Genomic DNA, 22405 nt, shown 5'->3' on the forward strand with positions numbered 1-22405 from the left:
GACTGCCGGTGCACAAAAACAAAAAGACAGTTATTAATAAAGAAAAATACTTTCTAAAGGAAGGCACTAATGAAAATCATAGTGTACGTGAGATTAGTATTCAAGCACCTCCTCCTGCTATCAGTTGTAGCCCTCAAAGGACCAGGATGCCAAGCCCACCAACAGAGAAAAAAGATATTCCCCAACTGTCCTCTGAGGCCATGTTTCTGGGCTTAGGTTCTCTGACAAATTAATCTACACTAGTATGTTCATGACTGAAATAATAACCAGTCAAGGTGACTTTGCATTTGATCAGGAGTCTTAAGTGAAAAAGAATGGCTGAGCTGGTGAGACATATCTTACAGCAAGCAAGTGCTTTGACTTCCATGAAATCATAGCACTGGGACAGCCGGAGCCCATATTTTGCCTATTGTTAATGACAACTCAGATGAGGAATCAGGTAGGAATTTGGAAGACAGGTGCTATGTCTCTACAGGTGCTACGTCTCTATTTGTCTGGGGAACTGTTTGAGGGTTTTGATTTGGAGAAGAAAGTTCGGGGCAATTTACTTTCCTGTACAGAAAAAAAAACTAATATAAATTGGCATAGTTATTATAAAATGACCAATCTGAGAAGGCATTGATATTTGAGCAAGACAAAATAAGAAAAAAATTGCAAGCCATTCTCTAAGACATGAACATTAATCTTAAAAGTCGATGCAGTGAGATTTTTGCATAAGAATACATACATATATCAAATGACCATATGTGGAATTTCATAACATATCCAAAGTAACACATCCGCTGTGAAGACTATTACCCAAATCACTAAGCCCACAGATTTGTATTAACTTGTTCACAGTCAATAATCACCGAGCAAGTATTTACTGAAGGTTCACGGAGATAAACAGTAAGAAACACATCTATCCTATATATAACTTAGCCTATTAAAAATAAACTTAGAGTCTACAGGAATGTGTGTTACTATCAATGCACAAATCTTTCCATTTAACTGTTACCTATTTTCTTTCAAAGTTTCCTATACTTGCAGGCTAAGAGAACATAAGAATCTGCCCCTAGAAAATATCTTGATATTCCCTATGATACTCATGGAAACTAAAACAAAAAAAGAATTAGAATGTATTACTTTTACTTTAGTTTCTCTATTTATTATTTTAGATATAAGGGCAGATAATTGTTTTGTTTTTAGTTGACTGGTTGATTCTATGAATGGACTATGGATGGATAGATGAATGAATGAATGAATGAGGACATATTTTCATGGTGTCTCTTTTATCCAGAATCAGTCCTTTTAAGACTCCTCTCACTCTCAGTGATTCTAGGAAAGAAGATTGTTCTTTTTCCTATACCTATGACTCCAACCCCTAAGGGAAATCAGAATCTCAGGGTAGGGCCCATGTTCCCTCCCAACTTCTTCCCCTGAGAGTCTACCCCCATTCTCCTCCTACCCTTTCTCAACTCCCACTGGTCTAGTTCTATAAAATCATCATATCTTTGCTCTTCAACCTCTCCCACTCACTGGACGCTTCCCCTGGATCCATAAATGTGTTACTGTATATAACCAAAGATAATCATGATGTCTTTGTGTACATGTAACTGAAAAGATCAGTGCTTCACCAAGACCTTTCCACACCATATATCTGATACATGTGCAGAGAGAGATGCACAAACAAAAACACTCTATAACAAAAAATCTTCCATATTGGCTCTTATCTTGATGTAATCTAATTCTTAGATTAGTAATAACAGTTTTTTTAAATACAGGCAAATACTGTAGAACCTAGAAGGCTTACTGCTCTCCAAATATTGGGCTGGCCAAAAGGTTTGTTCGGTTTTTTCCATAAGATGGCTCTAGTAACACTTAGTTGTCTTTAACTTCATTCAAAACAATTTTGTTAGATTGTATGTGACAGCCGTCATCAGCGTGCATTTAAAAAAAGACATCAAAATTGGTGAATTTTTGTGTAGCCATTTTCATATTGAAGATGGAAGAAAAAAGGCAACATTTTCAGCATGTTATGCTTTATTATTTCAAGAAAGGTAAAAAAAACAACCGAAATGCAAAAAAAAAGATTTGTGCACTGTATGGAGAAGGTGCTGTGAATCATCAAACATGTCAAAAGTGGTTTGTGAGGTTTCGTGCTGGAGATTTCTTGCTGTACGATGCTCCATGGCCGGGCAGACCAGTTGAAGTTGACAGCGATAAAACAGAGACATTAACTGAGAACAATCAATGTTATACCATGTGGGAGATAGCCGACATACTCAAAATATCCAAAACAAGCAGTGAAAATCATTTGCACCAGCTTGGTTACGTTCATTGCTTTGATGTTTGGGTTCCACATAAGTTAAGTGAAAAAAACCTTCTTGACCATTTTTCCTCGTGCAATTCTCTACTTAAACGTAATGAAAATGTTCCATTTTTGAAACAAATTGTGACCAGTAATGAAAAAGTGGATACTGTACAATAATGTGGAATGGAACAGATCGTGGGGCAAGAGAAATGAACCACCACCAACCACACCAAAGGCTTGTCTTCATCCAAAGAAGGTGATGTTTTGTATATGGTGGGATTGGAAGGTAGTCTTCTATTATGAGCTCCTTCTGGAAAACCAAACAATTAATTCCAACAAGTACTGCTCCCAAGTAGACCAACAGAAAACAGCACTTGACGAAAAGCGTCCAGAATTAGTCAACAGAAAGCTCATAATCTTCCATCAGGATAATGCAAGACTGCATGTTTCTTTGACAACAAGGCAAAAACTGTTACAGCTTGGCTGGGAAGTTCTGATTCATCTGCCGTATTTACCAGACATTGCACCTTCAGATTTCCACTTATTTCGGTCTTTACAAAATTCTCTTAATGGAAAAAATTTCAATTCCCTGGAAGACTATAAAAGGCACCTGCAACAGTTCTTTGCTCAAAAAGATTAAAAGTTTTGGGAAGACGGAATTATGAAGTTGCCTACAAAAATGGCAGAAGGTAGTAGAACAAAAGGGTGAATACATTGTTCAATAAAGTTCTTGGTGTAAATGAAAAACATGTTTTTATTTTTACTTAAAAATCAAAGGCACTTTTTGGCCAACCCAATATATGCCACATGGCTACACTCCATGATTCTCTTACTGCAAAAATGGATATGTGAAGTATTCTTGAGAATAACAGGAATCTGCCAAAGATTGTTCCCAGTGATTTACCATAGAAATTTGTACATAGTCAAAATAGTGAATTTCAAATATGGCTTATAATCAAATATACTCATAATATTTATAATTATTTCATGTGTCTTCAGCAAAGTTTGATATTAAAAACAAAGATAATTATGCTGAAAGTTTCAAAGGAAACAATTATGACAAATCTAATAATTTAAAGCATTTAAATACAACTATATACTCCAAAATTGACTATACTATTAGAAACACTAATACATACTAATCACTTTGTGTATAGTATAAAAACATTTTCTAGTCAACTCAGGAAACTGATTTGGAGATCAAGGTAATAATAGGCAGAAAACTGTAGAATTTTGCAAGTGAAGTCAAAGCAAGGTCAAAGTCTGACAAATTGTTAGACCTCTTGTAGCAATAACACAATGTGAATCCAAAACAAAAATTCAACTACGGTGTGGATATTATACCCCAAGGCGTTTGCATTTTATAACCCACAAAATTTTAAGAGTTAAAAAGTACCTCCCAAACAATTCAAGGACACCTCCTACAGCATCCTTCATTTCAACAATGTACTGGGCTTGGATGAATAGAAATGAGATGCTCACTATACCATTAGATGCCAGTGATTACTTTTATAAAGTTCTTCCTTATGTTGAGTTGAAATCTGCCACTTTTCAACTTCTATCCAATAGAGACAGTTTCATAAAGTAGGAAAGGTACGGGTTTGGAGACAGGCAGACTAGATTAAAATCCCAGTTTTCAGAATCAAAGGGAGGAAAACAAATCTCTTGACAGCAGTAATAGATGTCTCCAGGGATAGTCCTTAAGGCAGAACAAAGTACCCATGTGGATCCTTCCCGTCTCCCCAAGTTGTCTTTGTCCATAATGCCTGCATTTTCTTTACTCCACTTTATTCCTTGCTTTAAATTGAGCTTATAGCAATTTTAAATTCATTTAGTTAACAAGCATTTCATTTTTAAATGCAGTTAACTCTGAGAGGTCATGGGGGACACACATTCAATCATGCTTTGGAAGAGTACATGAGACCAAGGTGATGTGTCCTCTCAGAGCCCATATGTACCCTTTCTGACACACTCAGGTTATCCAGTACCCCCAACTCTCTGCTCAATCAGACCAAGCCTACTTCCAGTGCCTATGCCAGCCTCTTCCTGAAATCCATCCTTCCAAGAGTGAATTACAACATGCCCATCCTTATACCTGAGAGGTAGCCAAGAGGCAGCTGTTTGCTGATGAGTATGTATGGAGCTTGGACATGCAAGCTGGGCTGTCCACTTGCATGTACCCAAGGCCTCTCAAGTGCAAGACAGAGCCACAAGTGGAAAGAAAAGGAAGCTGACCATCAAGGTCAGGGGTGAGCTCCCCATCCACCAACTCATTCTAACAAGAAATTTCAAAGAGTACAAGAATTCCAAATACAGATCTATACCTTCCAGGTCATTTTGAAGGTATATTTCTCAAGGTAGAAAGATAGGAGGATAGAACCTACTTTAGTAGCTTGTTAGCTTGACTTGTAGCTTTTACATATATAAGTATGGTATGCAGGCCTCAATTTTATACTTTCAATCTGCTCACTACAAATGTTAAGGATCAGCCTGCCCAAACTTTCTAGAACTCCATATCACCAAGTTCTTTCTTTTTGGTCAGATTTGCTCTTTCGTTGTTTCCTCAATCTTCTAAGACATGCAGTTGACACAGAGGTAGGGTAAAAAGTCATCAGTTCTTCCACTTTTAGGAGAAGACTTCCAAGATTCTATAATAAAATTACTTCTCTTTTCCTCTCTTTTTTCCCCTCATTCAAATGCTCTCTGTTATTATTTTTTCCTTAAGTTTATAGGTTTCCATGCAAGAGTATATGTATATTTCTTTACTGTTTTTATTAAAATTATTTTTGTGATCATTCAACATTACATTAATGAGAAAATAAATAAGTACATAAACAATTTAAATACTCAAAAACACAACAAAATTCATATTGATGACCTGGGTGGTGGCAGCAGAAGTGTACAGAAGTGGTCAGATTGTAGATATATTGTGAGCCAATAGGAATTCCTGACATATTGCACACAGGATAAAAAGAACACAAGATATCTTTAAGTTTTTTGTCTGAAGCAACTGGAAGGATGGAGTTGCCAGTAACAGAGGTAGAGATTGCTGCAGAGGAGGAACAGGAAGATGAAGAGCCCAGTTTGGGACACGATAAATTTGAGATGCATATTAGACATCCAAGCGAAGATGTTAAGTAGGCAGTTGGATATATGAGAGCAGAGTTTGGGAGAGAAGTCTGGGATGAAAATACAAATTTCAGAGTTGTCAACATAAAGGTGGATGGAATGAGACAACCAAGGAGGAAGCAGACAGGAAGAGACAGGTCAGAGTCAAAGGACTATTGTGAGTGAATGGAAATATAGGCAGTGGTACTCAGAGGTTTATAGAATTAAGATTAGCTTTTGAGGGCCTTCACTGGTGGTCCATTGGCTAAGACTCTGCACTCCCAATGCAGCAACCCCTGGTCAGGGAACGAGATCCTACATGCCGCAATAAGAGTTCGCATGACACAATAAAAGTTCACATGCCGCAACTAAAGATCCCATGCGCCTCAACTAAAGATCCCGTGTGCCACAACTAAGACCCTGCATAGCCAAATTAATTAATTAATTAATTAATTTTTAAAATTTGCCTTTGATTGAACTAGTAAAATATGGCTCTTCTGGCAGACCAATTAGAAAAAGGGTAAACGTAGCCCAGTAGGTATTAGCAGGAAGGTCCCCAGTTTGTCCAGCAGAGGGAGGGCTAGATTTCAGCTCCACTCAGCCCCTCAGCAGGGCAATATGCAGCAGCCAGTGTGAGACACACTGCTGCTCCCCGACTCCCACTGTCTGCTAAAGGATTCCTAAATTCTCCTACATTTCATCACCATTGGATCTCAGTAATTAAGAGCACTGGCTTTGAAGTTGGACTGCCTGGGTGAGAATCTAGGCTCTGTTCCTTGCTCACTGGTGACTTTAGACAAGCTAGTAAACCTCCCTAAACATCAACTTTATCATCTGTAAAATGAGAATAATAAGAGTACCCTCTTCAAAAGGATCTTGAAGATTAAAATTAAAAATCCATATATAAGTCATAACTTAGCCCATGCTTCAGACACCTACTAACGGCTGAACAAATATTAGTTGATATTATTATCCCCTTTTCAACAGGAAAGCAGAATCTACTTGTCTACATTTAGGTTAAACATATTGCTTTCATCTACAGAGCTTGTAATTATTATTCAAGAATGCAAGAATGCTTTCACTCTTAGTTCCCATAACTAAAGGGCTTAAAACAAAGCTTCCCTCTGGTGACTCATTTCATTGGATCTCTTGACTTCAAAATCTAAGGCATATTTCCTACATGTGCATTAATTAGAAATGCAACATGCCTAAATACTTTTTTTTTAAAAATTCCTAATGCATAATGGCCTCATAAAGGATCTTGAGCCCTTTGAAAGCAATTCCAGAGTGATACATAAAAGGTATGCATTAAAGTTAGGGCTACAATTGTTAAATGCACTACATGTCCAGATCCCCAAGACTCTGAGATTTTTATTTCCTTAACTTCCAAGAATTCTGGGTTTCAACACGACAAAAAAAGTTACATTTCATAATAAAAAGTAAATATCTTTAGCATGTTAAATTCAAACTTTCAAAAGCTTCTTGGAAGCATTTGAAGATCTTTTTAACAACTTTTGGATAGTCATCTTACTGATGTTTTTTGAAAAATAATCAAATTGAGCTCCTCCCCCCAAAATTATGAGTTTTATTGATTCTTTATGAGAAGGCTCAAATTAAATTAAATTAAAACGTTTGCTTCCTCTGTTCATAGTAACCAACATAAAACTTGTTTCCCCACACACAACCTACATGACAGCTGCAAAAAACGACAGAAAACAAACAAAAAATCCAAAAGACTGACTTAACTAATATGAAATAAAACAAAGGAAAGCATCAGATTCTACTTATATTTAGGTCTTATATCCTTCTTGTAGTGAATGGGTGGTCAAGTCTAACGGCCCTCCAAAATAAAGCAAAAGGTTGTAATTCAATTTCTGATTTAAATGAAAAGTAACATTGTATATAAGAATTTTATAAGATGACCTTATTACCCCTTCTGATAACACACCTTTTATGTTATTTTATGAAATGCCAGTTCACACTAAAAGCTCACCCTGCCTTTCACAATGGCACACATTTTCAAAATTGCAGGTATGAAGAAAGGACAAAAATGCCCCATGGTTATTCTGTGTAGCAATGCCTTTCAATTTAAGGACATTTTGTACCATATAAAATTATACCAGAACTGAGATCCTATCTCATATAAGCCCAGCATAAATGTTACCTACCTGTTATTTAAAAAGCCAAAGAACTAAATTAGTCCAATTGAAGTCTAAGAAGAAGATAATCTAGTGTGTGAAAGCTCAGAGAAGCTTTCACTGAATCACCCAGAACAAGAATAACCTTCAGCTATAAGCATCAAGTTTAACCAACCAGGGCAGAAGTAACATGCCTTTCATATACACCTTGAAAGTGACAGTAGCTTTTGTTGCTGCAAGTCCAATGGGTCTATGGGTCAGTTCCACTCCATAATATTATAAGACAGCTCAAATATATGTGAATTCTCCTAAGGCCTGGTATTTTTGAAAAGCAGAGAACAAAACAGAAAATAGTGAAAGAAGTAGAATTCTTGCCAACCTCAATTTGAAGCAAAAAAATTCCCATTTCTTCTTTGTTCTCTGATTACCTAGAAATAAATAAGAGCCTGCTTATCATAATAGAGAAAATAAAACCAAAGTCTTTGAAAACACTACATTCATTTTTCTACAAATCTATTAATATACTGGGGGAAACCGATAGTATATAACTGTTTTGAGAACTTCAGCTGCTTCTCTGACTCCTGGTTTTCCATTCTTCCATATTCCCTGAAGAGAGGTTTTAAATATGCCAGAATCTTCGATCTAACCATCCAAGTTCACTATTTTACCACTAGTTTTTAAAATTTTCTCCAGGAACTCTAGCTATATACCTATTAACCCTATTTAACCATTTCTCATCCCACATGCTAAGTATTCTTTCTATAGTAAACAAAAGACTTTCTCCTCTGGCTTCAAAATACCGCTTTCTACCCTTCTGCCATTCTTCCCCAGTATCTTTTACTAGCTCCTCCTTATCTACTAACTCCTGTTAACTAGGGGTCTAAACCCCAGGATCCATCCCTTACGTGCTAGTCTCTGCTCCACATTATATTGTACTTTCAGAACAATCTCATCCTAGAGTTTCAGTTCAACTTACAGCCTCTGATTCAACAGTCCAGACCTCTCACCTGAGCTTCAGAGCCCCCAGATCCACTTCCCACTGGGCCATATCACAGCCACCTCAAAACTGAACTCCATGATCTCTTCCTCAAAACCTGTTACCGCCATCTTCAGTTCTGATCTAGATTAATGACATCACCACACAGTGGGCACCCACTCCCAACCCATAACTTGAATGTCATCCCAGAATATTTTCTTTCACTCTGCCTCTCTCTTCATATCAGATTAGTGGAAAAATCACACAGCTTCTACTTCCTTAACTCTTCTTATATTGGCCATTTCCTCTCCATTCACATTGGTACCTCCTCAGTTCAACCCTGGTTAGACTTACTTAAACTTTGCAATGATACCATAACTGGTCTCCCTTCTAGTTTTTCACAACCTCCAATTCACCCTCCAAACTATTCCCAGAGTGATGTCTCTAATATAAAATAAGATAATGTTACACCAACCCCCTGCTTAAAACCCTCAATGATTCTTCATCTGGACACAATAAAGTTCAGCCTCCACTGAATGACTCAAGGCAATTTGCCCTATCTCTCCAGCTTCTTATTTGTCTTTGACACACCTCCTCCCTGTACTCCATTCATGCTAAAGAATTTGAAGTTCTCTAAATTGACGGTACTCTTTCATTCCCCTAAACTTTTATTCACTCTGTTCCCTCTGCCTGGAGTACTCCTCCCCAATAGCCACTCAACAAATACTTCCTCATCTTTTCAATCTCAACTCAAACAACCCTCTTTACATCTTAATAAACACACATACACACACACACACACACACACACAAGCACATACACACTCATGGTAGAAGTAAGCAATGCTTTACTCTGTACAGTATACAGAACTCTAAGAGAATCACCATCATCATCCTACCATCTCCTAGGATTTATTATAATATATGGTAGAATAAATGCATGTTTATGTCACTTCCTTCCATCAAAACTAATGGAATACAGAAAAACTCAAAATCAAAATTTCCTCCATCTTCAAGGAAACTTGGCATTACCCCAAATTACGAATAAAGAAATAAAATGAAATCTTGACTAAATTTTTTAAAAAGGAAAGTGAAAGTCTATACACACCTCAACAGGAAATAATTTTCTCTAAAAGTGCCACGACCCTGAAATTCCTGTCCAAGCGTCCTTTGATTAGAGAATTAAGATGTAGGGCAAGGATAGGTACAGTAATCAAAGGGGATATCCCTATTTGAAAGATCCAGTTTGAGACTGTAGAATCACAAAAGTGAGAAGTAAGGATTAGCACGATGACATGCCATTTCTGTCTGTCACTAAGCCCACGTAGCCAGGGGAACTGCTAGAGGTCAAGTAGAGCCAAGGAAAGAAGGGATGTTAAATCATCAGCTTACAGTGCTAATAGTCTGTGACTTAAAGGACTTTACCATGAAGCACACTGAGTTTTGGAGCACCAAACAATGAAAGGAAAATGTTCCTAGGAGCAAAAAAATAACAACTTTGGTAAGAAAGTAAAAATTGCCAACAACCTCAACTCACTCCCTCCTAAGCCTGATCCTCCCTACACTGTTCTTCAGTAAATGTCTGGTGGTATACAAATATCAGTAATGGGAATACTACATAAAAAGTGCCAAAAAAAAAAAAGAGAGAGAGAGAGAGAAAAAAAGAAGAAAGGAGAGGAATCAAAAAATGTATATGAATAAGGATTAATGAAGGAAACAGAGGAGTTATACTACCTTTACATAAGAAAGCTGTGACTGCAAAAAGGCTTGCATTCTTGCTTATACTTTCTTTTTTTTTTAATAGATCTTTATTGGAGTATAATTGCTTCACAATACTGTGTTAGTTTCTGTTGTACAACAAAGTGAATCAGCCATATGCATACATATATCCCCATATCCCCTCCCTCCCATCCTACTTATCCCACCCCTCTAGGTCATCGTCGCAAAGCACTGAGCTGATCTCCCTGCTGCTGCTTCCCACTAGCTATCTATTTTACATTTGGTAGTGTATATATGTAGATGCTACTCTTACTTCACCTCATATCCCCCCTCCCCCCGCCATGTCCTCAAGTCCATTCTCTATGTCTGCGTCTTTATTCCTGCCCTGCCACTAGGTTCATCAGTACCATTTTGTTTTTTTTAGATTCCATATATATGCGTTAGCATATGGTATTTGTTTTTCTCTTTCTGACTTACTTCACTCTGTATGACAGACTCTAGGTCCATCAACCTCACTACAAATAACTCAATTTCGTTTCTTTTTATGGCTGAGTAAAACAACAAGAACAACAACCAGAAAAAAAAAAAAACCCTGAAGGATAAACCAAAAACAAATTAAAATTGTTGTCCTTAGGATGAGGGAAAGAACAGAGCAGAGGAGACAGAGATGAATGCTAGACTTCTCTGAATATACCTAGTTTTAGAGTTTTGACCTTGGAGCCACGTAAATGTTTTACTTAAGTAAAAAGCAATTAACCCATAAATCAATCCTGAAAAATCAGAAGTAAACAAAAAATATAAACCTTAACTATATTTCACATTAGTTTCATAAACAGAAATAATTTCAAGGAACTTCAAAACACAGTATTTTTTAAATAAGCTTTAAGGATATATTGTACAACACAGGGAATAAAAGCAATATTTTATAACTATAAATGGAGTATAACCTTTAAAAACTGTGAATTACAAAAATTATGAACCACCTGAAACTTATATAATATTGTACAGAACTATACTACAATAAAAAGTAAATTTTTAAAAAGTTCTTTTTTAAATTAAAAAACAAACAAACAGTATTTTTACTCTAATCCTAGAGGGATATCCTCCAGGACAAAAAGAATGTCGAAGTAATTTTAAACTACACTTAGTATTCTTATTATATATGTGTGATATATATATTCTTATTATATATGTATACATACATGTGTATACACACACATTAGGCTAAAACAAATAAATAATTATATTCATGCTATTAGGAAATAAGATTTCCAGCATAAGAGAAAAAGGAGATACAGATGGCCAACAGGCACATGAAAGATGCTCAACATCACTAATCACCAGAGAAATGCAAATTAAAACTACAGTGAGATATCACCCAACACCTGTCAGAATGGCTACCATCAAAAAGAACATAAATAACAAATGTTGGCGAGGATGTAGAGAAAGGGAACCTTTGTACACTGTTGATGGGAATGTAAACTGGTGCAGCCACTGTGGGAAACAGTATGGAGTTTCTGCAAAAAACTAAAAATAAAACTACCGTATGATCCAGCAATTCCACTCCTGGGTATATATCCAAAGGAAATGAAAACACTAATCTGAAAGGATACATGTACCCCAAAGTTCATAGCAGAATTATTTACAATTGCAAGGTATGGAAGCAACCTAGGTGTCCATTAACAGATGAATGGATAAAGAAGATGTGGTATATAAATACAATGGAATACTACTCAGCCATAAAAAAAGAATGAAATTTTGCCATTTGCAACAACATGGATGGACTTAGAGGGTACTATGCCTAGTGAAATAAGTCAGACAGAGAAGGACAAATATTGTATGTTATCATTTACATGTGGAATCAAAAAATTAAAACAAATTAGTGACTATAACAAAAAAGAAAGAGACTCACAGATACAGAGAACAAACTAGTGGTTACCAGTGGGAACAAGGGAAGGGCAAGATAGGGATGGGAAATTAAGAGCTACAAACTACTAGGTATAAAATAAATGGGCTACAAGATATATTGTACAGCACAGGGAATATAGCCAATATTTCGTAATAACTACAAATGGAATATAATCTATAAAAAATCTGAGGGACTTCCCTTGTGGTCCAGTGGCTAACACTCCATGCTCCCAATGCAGGGGGCCTGGGTTTGATCCCTGGTCAGGGAACTAGATCCCACATGCCACAACTAAGAGTTTGCACGCCACAACTAAAGATCGTGCATGTTGCAACTAAAGACCCTGCATGCCACAATGAAGATCCTGTGTGTGGCAACGAAGACTTGGCACAGCCAAATAAATAAATAAATAAATAAATAAACTTTTTTTAAAAAAAATTTGAATCACTATGTTGTACACCTGAAACTAATATAATATTGTAAGTCAACTATACTTCGATATAAATAAATAAATAAGAAAAAAGATACAAATATAAAATCAAAAATTTTAAATTAAGCCCCATAATCTTATTTTGAATTGGAAATATCAGTATGATCTGATTATACATTTTTCCCTTCCTAAAAAAAAAAATCTATTTCCTAGCTATGTTCACAAAATATATATATATATATATTGGGCAACAATGGCAACCTGGTGCACAGATTATGTTCCCTAAATACTATTTTCCACTAAAAAGACTTAGGCTCCTTGGTGGAAAGGCTGATTGAAGATCTAGTGCAAGAAATGTACAAAATGAGCCTAGAACATCTTCTTGTGCTAGAAATCAAGGCTCACTTGGGTTTTGTCAAAATGCTTAGTAAACAATTTAAAGGGGTTCTCAATGGCCAAAAATGGGAAAATTTGAGCATCAAAAGAATAAAAAATTACAATATTCTGAAATATATCCCACATATAAAAATTCAAAAAAAAAAAAAAAACTCATTGGTCACCTTCCAAAGTTGCTAGAACACCATCCTCTTTTTCTGAAAATTGATAAACAATGGGAAATAATCAAGTATTTTCCTAATTTTCTGGTATGAACTATACTTTTGACTAATGAAATAATAGGGGAAGAGTTCTTTATAGCATGATCCCAACTGATAAAACTAATAAAGAATTATAGAATGATAAAGTCACCATTTACAGCCCCTTAAAAAATAATAGGCTAGGGCTTCCCTGGTGGTGCCGTGGTTGACAGTCCGCCTGCCAATGCAGGGGACGCGGGTTCGTGCCCCGGTCCGGGAGGATCCCACATGCCACGGAGCGGCTGGGCCCGTGAGCCATGGCCGCTGGGCCTGCGCGTCTGGAGCCTGTGCCCCGCAACAGAAGAGGCCACAGCAGTGAGAAGCCCGCGTACCGCAAAAAAAATAATAATAATAATAATAGACTATACAATAATTACCAATATGAAGGCTAAAATCATTAAGTGACTGATTAGTAGGGAACTATGAGAATCAGGCTTACAGAGCATGAATGCAGTGATCAATTTTAACATTACCAAAAGTGAGATAACCCAGACTCGTGTATTAGACATAATATTAAATGGACAATTGATTTTCAATAAAGGTGTCAAGGTAACTCAATGGGAAAAAAGGTAGTCTTTTCAACAAATGGTGCTGAAATCATTGAATAGCCACTCATAAAACAGGAACCTTGACCCTTTCCTCACACCATATACAAATATTTACTTGAAATGGATCATAGAGCTAAAGATAAGACCTAAGCCTATTAAATTTCTCAGTGAAAACATAGGAGGCATGGGTTAGGCAAAGGCTTCTCAGATACATCCAAAGCATGATCCATAAAAGAAAAAAAAAATCAATAAACTGCTTCAACAAAATTTAACATTTCTGCTCTTTGAAAGACAATGTTAAGAAAATGAAATGGCAGGGACTTCCCTGGTGGTCCAGTGGTTAAGAATCAACCTTCCAATGCAGGGGATGTGGGTTCGATCCCTGGTTGGGGAACTAAGATCCCACATGCCGCGGGTCAACTGAGCCCGCGTGCCACAACTACAGAGGAGCCCGTGCGCTGCAAGGAAGAGCCCGCACTCCGCAACAAAAGATCCCACATGCCACAAAGAAGATCCCTCAACTAAGACCCCATGCAGCCAAATAAATATTTTTTTAAAAAAATAAAAGAAAATGAAATGGCAAACACAGCTGAAGGATGGGATGAAGCATTTTTAAAACCCATATATGAAAAAGGGCTTATATGCAGAAAATATAAATAATATTTAAAAATCAAAATCTTTTTTTAAAAATTCAGTTTTTTAAATGGGCAAAATATTTGAAAAGACACTTCACCAAGAAGATGACATATAAGCGCATGAAAAATGCACATCATAAGTCAGTAGAGAAACGCAAATTAAGGTCACAATATATACTGCTACACACCTACTGTAATGGCTAAAATTAAAAAGACTGCCAATACTAGAGCTAGCAAAGATGAGAAGCAACTGGATATCTCACACATTTGCTAGTGAAAATGAAAACTGGTACAGCCACTTTACAAAACAGCTTGGAAATTTCTTATCAAGTTAAACATGCACCCACCCTATGACCTAGCAATTCCACTCCTTAGACATTTACCCAAGAGAAATGAAAGTATATGTCCACCTAGAGACCTATATGCAAATGTTTATGGGGGCCTTATTCACAAGAGTCAGAAACTGAAAACAACTCAAATTTCCATCAACAGGTAAATAAACAATTTATGATACCATCATACTGTCACATGTTATGCAAGAAAAAAATGAGCAATAGATACAGGCATCAACATGAATATCTCACAAAAGCATTATGCTAACTGATAGAGTCAGACAAAATTACACACTGCATGATGCCACTTATATGACATTCTTGAAAGGGCAAAAATATAGGGACAGGAAACAGATCAGTAGTTGTCAGTGACTGAGGGTTAAGGGAGAAGATAACTGCAGATGGCACAAGGAAACTTTGGATTGACTCAAATAAAAATGTTCTATTTGTTTATGGTGGTGATTATATGATTGTATATAACTGTCAGAACTCATCAAACTGTAAACTTATAAAGAGTGAATTTAATGCATATAAATTTTTCCTTAATAAATCTGACTTTTAAAAACTCTTTTGTTTATCTCTTACCCCAGTGACACAAAAAATATTTCTCGATTACTTCATTTACTATATAATTACAGATTTCTACTGATATCCATTGGCTCTATAAGCTCTTTGAGTGGATCTCTCACTAGGATCTCTGAACTAATGCTTTCAAAAGCTAATTTGTTTTTCTTAAGCGTCCTTGACCACTCTGATACATCACTCAGTTTATTTGGTGCCTACATCCTACCTAGCCTCTTAAGAATATTTGCTTCCCAGGTTTCAGATATGTGTGTCCAGGTTATCCACAATCTCATCCCATGCAGCTGATGTGTTATCTATCCGATTGATAATTTTTTCTGGCAAGAACTCTAAGTCAACCTGCATATGTGTTTACAAAACTACAAAAATAAAAGCTTTGAGTATTTTCTTTGTTTTTGTAGTGCTTTTTTAAAAAGATAATCATTTCTTATTGATTTTATTGTTAACAACGGAATATTTTTAAAAATGGAGCCAAATGATTGGCCCTGACTCATCATGTTAATTTAATACCTGAAAATATCACTGAAGATCCTTAGCAAAACTTTAACTGCTACATTTTTGTCCCTTTTCAATACTGTTGGGTGAAAGCAGTGAGTTTCTAACTTTGTTCACTTATACAAGCCAGGTTTAGCAGGGTGTGCAACACCGAGTCCAGCATCTTCAACACTGTAGTTGGTTTTTGAGTATTTGAAGATCAAAGTACATTAAGAAGTCCTGCCTCTGAATTCCTCCCTCCTACCCAACAACTTTTTTCCAAGTTAGATTGATCCAGTTAATTGTGATGGAACAGAAGTTGAAATTCAAGTTAAATTTATAACCAAATTGAGTGAAAGGAAGGAAAGTAGCTAATAACCTATTCAGAAAAATTTAAAAATACCAGGACTAGATTCATAGATTCATACAGAATTGCCAGATATATTTTAAACATGGGCTTGATCATGTCTGTTCTAATATGTAGATATATGACCTTATTTAAATAACTTCTTGTTTCCAAAAAACTACACCTCTTTAATCATTCTTCTGAATTAAGTAACAGACCAAATTTTATTCTGCTCCTAGAAAACTTAAAGCCACACTTATGCCTATATAAATCAGCATGTGGGTTAAAAGGGAAGCAGTTCTCCACTTTTTTTTCCACCAAAACACGAGTGACATTTAAAATATATTTAATATTCACTGTCCAACATACTTCTCCCACTCTGGACTGCCACCGTTGGTAAGGGAGATAGCTAGTTTGCATGAAATTCCCCCATAAGATTTCTATATATAACCCTATATTTTCTCTCCCATCAATCCATCATACACCAGTGTCATAAAACCATAGTCAAGAACTGCTGCAGCTCAGCCTTATTCCCGGCTCTGTTTTATATCTCATACGTATTTTTCTTTCTACTTTCACTCCACTTTTATCCTTTCCTGAATTTCACATAGCCTTGTAAGTCACCTTAAATCCTTTCTAGAACAAGGTAAGGAATAAATAAATAATCATTCCATGTATCTGCAAAAGCAATCTCTTCTCATTTACCCTAGATAAAGCCTTAAAACTTTAACCACTTGCAGCCTCTTAACTATTCTCTACCATATTATACATACAAGTATCAAAATCACAAGTTCCTATTTTTTGGTTTTATTAATTCTCTTTTTAAAAATATTAAGGCTGCATACAGAAAATACAGGAAAAGTATCCACGCACAATTTAAGTTTAGAGGCCCATAATAGAAATTAAATTGTTTGCACAAAGAACCTGCTTGCTGCATAACTTTTGTGTCTAAAGAATGTAAAGTTTCCAGTGTCTTGTATACAGTTACTCAAATAGTAATAGCTCAGCTACAGAGAAGGAATTTTTAAGTGCTTTGATATAAAACTACTATAGCTTGGGCATTGGCACACAAGAATTTGTTTCAGCGCTATTTTTAAAGCCACTAATAAATATTTCAAATACCAGAACTGAGCCTCTGCTCAACTGAGTCTGCCTCAATTGACGTGAAAGAAAAAGTATGTAAGAGAATCACATTTTTATTTAAAACTGAAATGCCTGCTAATCTACTTGGAAAAGTATATATAAAATTGGAACTTTCATAAAGTAGTTTAGAGTTTAGTGTTGTTAAAAGGAAAATTAGTTATAAAAGTAATAAATGCACAACATAGTAGTTTCAATTCATCTCATTTTATAGAAATAATGTCCTTTAATTTCCCCCAAAGTTATCTAGCCAAGTCACACATAATCTATAATTAGGATTTGCCTTATAGCAAAGTTTGATTTTAAAAAGTTTGACACTTCACTCACCTACTGCGGGACAGAGTATTGCCCATATACAGATACTAAACCAACTGTCTAAGCAAGTTCTGGTGTTTAGAAATTCAGTGCCACTATTATGGCTTACAATTTGGCTTATGATGCACTTGTAAGCAAACAGCCTGACAAGCACCCTAGTGTATTTCAGGATGACTGACAGGACACAGTGGCTCAAACAGGAAAGGGGGATGGGTGCTCTTAAAGCAACATACCAGTGAAAGGCAACATTAAACAGTAGAATCAGACTGAAATTATATTTTTCAAGTTTGCGATGAAATAATAACATATTGTCCAATTCAAGCTTTTAAACATAACTTTCATGTCATTACGTGCCCCAAACACTGTAATTTCCAAACAGACTTTAAGAATTTAAAATATAGAAAGAAAAAATTTAAAACAAACATGCTAAATGATACTTCCCTGTACCTATCAAACTTCTAAATTACTTAAGACTATTCCAATTATTTTTAACAGAAATTAGGTCAGGGTACCCAGAGAAAAGCAGTTCTTATCTCACCTCTAGATATTTGCCAATCACTCTTACAACAGTAATTTAACTAATAAAAGTAATTTAAATAGCTTGGATTATTCAAATCTCTTATTGAAGATGGGGGCAGGAGATCTATATATTTTGCCCCTGCTGTGTTTCTTCCCTGTGACCTACTTCCATTGTTAAAAAATAGATCATTGGGTTAAGAAATTTCAATTATGGGTATTTCCATATTAGTTTCACTTGGAAAATATTTATTCAAGTGATACATTGGCTTCATTCTTCACATTTATAATTTTTCCTATATTATGTTACAATACTCTGCACTGTTCAATCCTTTTATACAACAATCAGCCCTATTTTTAAAACAAAAAAAACCATTCATTTTTTTCATAATATTCATAATATTTATTTATAATGCTTTTTATTTCTGTAAGATTGGTAGTTACATCCCATTTCTGATTCTAGTAATTCGATTCTTCTTCCTCTTCTCCCTCCTCCCCCTCCTCCCTTTCCCCCCTCCTCTCCCCCTCCCCCTTCCCTTTCTCCTCCCCTTCTTCTTCCTCTTCTTCTTCCTCTTCTTCTTCTCCCTCTTTTTCTTCTTCTTCTTCTCAATCTAGCTTGCTTGGATTTCATTGGGTTGCTCTATTGCTTTTCTATTCTCTATTTCATTTATTTCCACTTCAGCCTTTACTTCCTTACTTCTTGCTTTGGATTTATTTTGCCCTCCTTTTTCTAGTTTCTTAGGGTGAAAAGTTATTGATTTGAAAGCAAAACTATGGAGATAAGTATCAGTGGTTGCCAGAGATTAGGGGAGAGGGAGGGATGAATAGGTGGAGCACAGAGGATTTTTAGGGCAGTGAAACTCTCCTATGTGAATGGTGAATACATGACAATTACATACTTGTCAAAACTCGTATAATGTACAACACTGAGAGCAAACTCTAATGTAAACTATGGACTTTAGGGGATAAAGATGTATCAGTGTAGGTTCATCTGTTATAACAAATGGACCACTCTGGTGTGGGTTGTTGATAGTGGGGGAGGCTGTGTGTATGTGGGAGCAGGGGCTATATGGGAAATCTCCGTATCTTCTGCTCATTTTGCTGTGAAATGAAAACTCCTCTAAAAAATAAGACTGTTAGGGCTTCCCTGGTGGCGCAGTGGTTGAGAGTCTGCCTGCCGATGCAGGGGACATGGGTTCGTGCCCCGGTCCGGGAAGATCCCACATGCCGTGGACCGGCTGAGCCCGTGAGCCATGGCCGTTCGTCTGGAGCCTGTGCTCCGCAGTAGGAGGGGCCGCAACAGTGAGAGGCCCACGTACTGCAAAAAATAATAATAATAAGACTATTTTAAAAAATCAAAAGTAATTTTTTTAAAAAAACAATAAGCAAAAAACCTCACAACCTGAGGGCCAATGTCTCTACCCTAGGTCTGCAGTCTTGCCCTGCAAGATCCCTCTGTGATGACCCAGAATGTGATGGGTAACAGGACATTCAAACCTACTACTGCCACTATCTCTAATACTTTCCCCCAGTGAATGCTAATCCAGTTATTGTTATTATATAATGTATGCTACCAGATTATTCACATAATTTCTCCCATGCTTGATTAATTGCTTAGAAATGTTCTTTTTACTTTCTAAATTGAGGGAGAGGTTGGAGCTTTTTCTAATTAAATTGCCTTATGATCAAAGAATGCTGTTTGTATGTTATTGAGTTTGTTAAGATTTGCTTCATGGTCTAATATGTAGTCCTTACGCACTTGAAAAGAATGTGTATTCTCTACCAGCTGAATGCAGAAATCTATATACTTTCATTAAATCAAGCCTATTAACTGTACAGTTAAAATCTCTACCCATATGAAATTTTTATTCATTTGACCTATGGATAAAATCATCTATTATGACTATGTATTTGTTAAGTTTCCCCAAGAGTTTTGTTAATTTTTACTTCATATATTTTGGGAATATGTTAAATGTATACAAATTCAGAATTATTGTATCTTTCGGTTAATTGTTCCCTTTATCCTTGTCTAATATACTTTTACTTCCAACAAAATGTTTTGCCTTAAAGTTTAACTGGATAGATATTAATATAACTAGGCCAGCTTCCCTCCTATTCAAAAAAAGGTTGATTTGAGATCTTATTCTTTAAATATAGGCTTTTGCAGCTATAGATTTCTTTGTAAGCACTGATTTAGCCTCATCCTGTAAGTTTTGGTATATTGTGTTTTTGTTTTCACTCATCTTTGCATATTTCCTAATTCTCCTTCTGATTTCTTCTTTATCTATTGGTTATTTAGGAGTGTGCTTTTTATTTTATTTTATTCACGGGCCAAGCCGCTCCGCGGCATGCAGGATCCCTCTGGACCAGGGCACGAACCCGCGTCCCCTGCATCAGCAGGCAGACTCTCAACCACTGCGCCACCAGGGAAGTGCAGGAGTGTGCTTTTTAATATCCATATATTTGTGAATTTCATGAATTTTCTTCTACTATTGATTTCTATTTTCATTCCATTGTGTTTGGAGAACATGCTTTATATGACTTTAACCCTGTTAAATTGATTATTTTATGGCTTCAAATGTCTTTTATTCAAAACATTTCCAATGTCCATTATTAAGTTTTAAACTTTTCATTACAGAGGTCTTAATTTTCTTAGTTAATTCCTAGATACTTTATATTTTTCATTGAGAGGTACTTATTTTATTATGTGTTTCTTTATTATTGGTTTTGAGAAGTGCCATTAATTTTGTTCATTAATCATATAGCTGGAAAATTAGCTTAGCTGTCAAGTTTGTTGGAAATGTAAGTTTATAAACCTGCTGCCATTAAAAGTGGATGACCCCTAAAGGCTACTGACCTTTTAAAAAGTCAAAGATAGTTTTGGGAAGAGGGAATTTTGGAGTCTCATTGGCCATTGAAGGGACTAGGAAGGCCTCTCCAGGGAGAGTTGTGGGGCTGATTGTGCAGTACTGAGCTATACTTGCAGGAAACTCCTAGTTTTTACATTTCCATGGAAATCAAAGCAACACTGAGCCAGATATTTGGGTTAAAAGCAGACAAAGGCAAGAGCATGTACAAGATGCAAGAAGATCCTTTTTCTATACTGTCTGATATTTATTAGTACTTTGATCAGAGACATCCAAAGTGTGCCATACTGGAGGGGTTCTGGAATTCCAGGCTGTCTCTCAGACTGTAGGCTGCAAAGCTCCAGTTTGTCATACTGAAGCAGGTTTGCCCAGGAGATAAACCTACAGCTGGATCAGCAAAGGTGCTAAGAGAGGAATTCTATTCTAACTGGGCCTTGTCGGTGAGAGATACTAACACAGAGAGTGGAAAGAAGAGCTGGCTATCTCATCCTCATCAGGAAAACTGTACAGTTCCATGATTTGTGCTATGTCATAGGCATCAGAGTACAAAGCAGGAACTGAGGCCACTAGCCTCTCCAATTGAGGATCTTGCATTTGGACATCACTTGTAGCAATCTCAGTGATGATAGAGTCCCCTGCCCAATGGAAAGGGTCTAAGGGCTGAGATGAGTGGGAGCTATAGGAATCTGAAACTGCAGGGAGAAAAGAATGAGGACTGGTTGATGCTGTGGGCACATTCTTGGCTGGAAGGACCGATTGCTGCTCTTGTTGCTGTTGCTGCTTCCTCTTTTTGAACCGCCAATTCCTGAACCAAATCTTTACTGTTGACTCTGGTAGGCTGAGTTTTAAAGCAAGTTCTCTCTGGAGATTTTTATCTGGAAATATGTTACAGCTAAACAGAACCTTCAACTCTTCATGCTTTGTGTGTGTGAATGAGGTGCGTTCGTGAGGCTTCTTCCATTTTGTGGGACCAGCTGGTATCTGTGGATCAACCTCGAAGTTCATGATGGAATCATCCATGTAGACAAAAGGGTCTGGTTGGGGATTCTCTTGGACTATTTTGTTCATCAGGGGTGCTGACATATGGCAAGGAAGGCCTGTCATGAATTCCCTTGGAATGCCCATTTTCAAGCCCTCTTGATGTGTCTCTCTGCAAATGCGGTTCCTTTCCAGCCATTCATTTTTAAACGCAATCCCACATTTAGCCAGTAGAGGGTATCATCTGATTCTGAAAGGCCACAGTATTGAGTCCAGTGACATTTCTTTCTATACTTGAACTAGGAACTGGGGCACACCATCTCAACTTTCCCTATTAAATGTGGTTAGAAATATCCCATTTTATTTGCCCATATAAATTTGACTTATAGAGCCCATATTAGTGTTTAATATTTCTCATCTGTGACAAAGTCTACCATTATTTCTTCCTCTGTCAACTCAATCACATGC

At 36.5% G+C, this 22405-nt stretch overlaps 1 protein-coding gene across 1 annotated transcript; it reads right to left on the minus strand.

Annotated features, from left to right (window-relative positions):
- Positions 1-21221: 21221 nt before the first annotated feature.
- LOC307057503 (arginine-fifty homeobox-like) lies at positions 21222-22084 on the minus strand (the record flags this gene model as incomplete). Its single annotated transcript, XM_079710694.1, is given in 4 exon segments — positions 21222-21375; positions 21377-21391; positions 21393-21409; positions 21413-22084. Coding segments are annotated over 4 exon segments (858 nt in total).
- Between the last annotated feature and the right edge of the window lie 321 nt (positions 22085-22405).

The sequence above is a fragment of the Hyperoodon ampullatus genome (genome assembly GCF_949752795.1).
Source record: "Hyperoodon ampullatus genome assembly, chromosome: 1".
NCBI classification, from domain to species: domain Eukaryota; kingdom Metazoa; phylum Chordata; class Mammalia; order Artiodactyla; family Ziphiidae; genus Hyperoodon; species Hyperoodon ampullatus.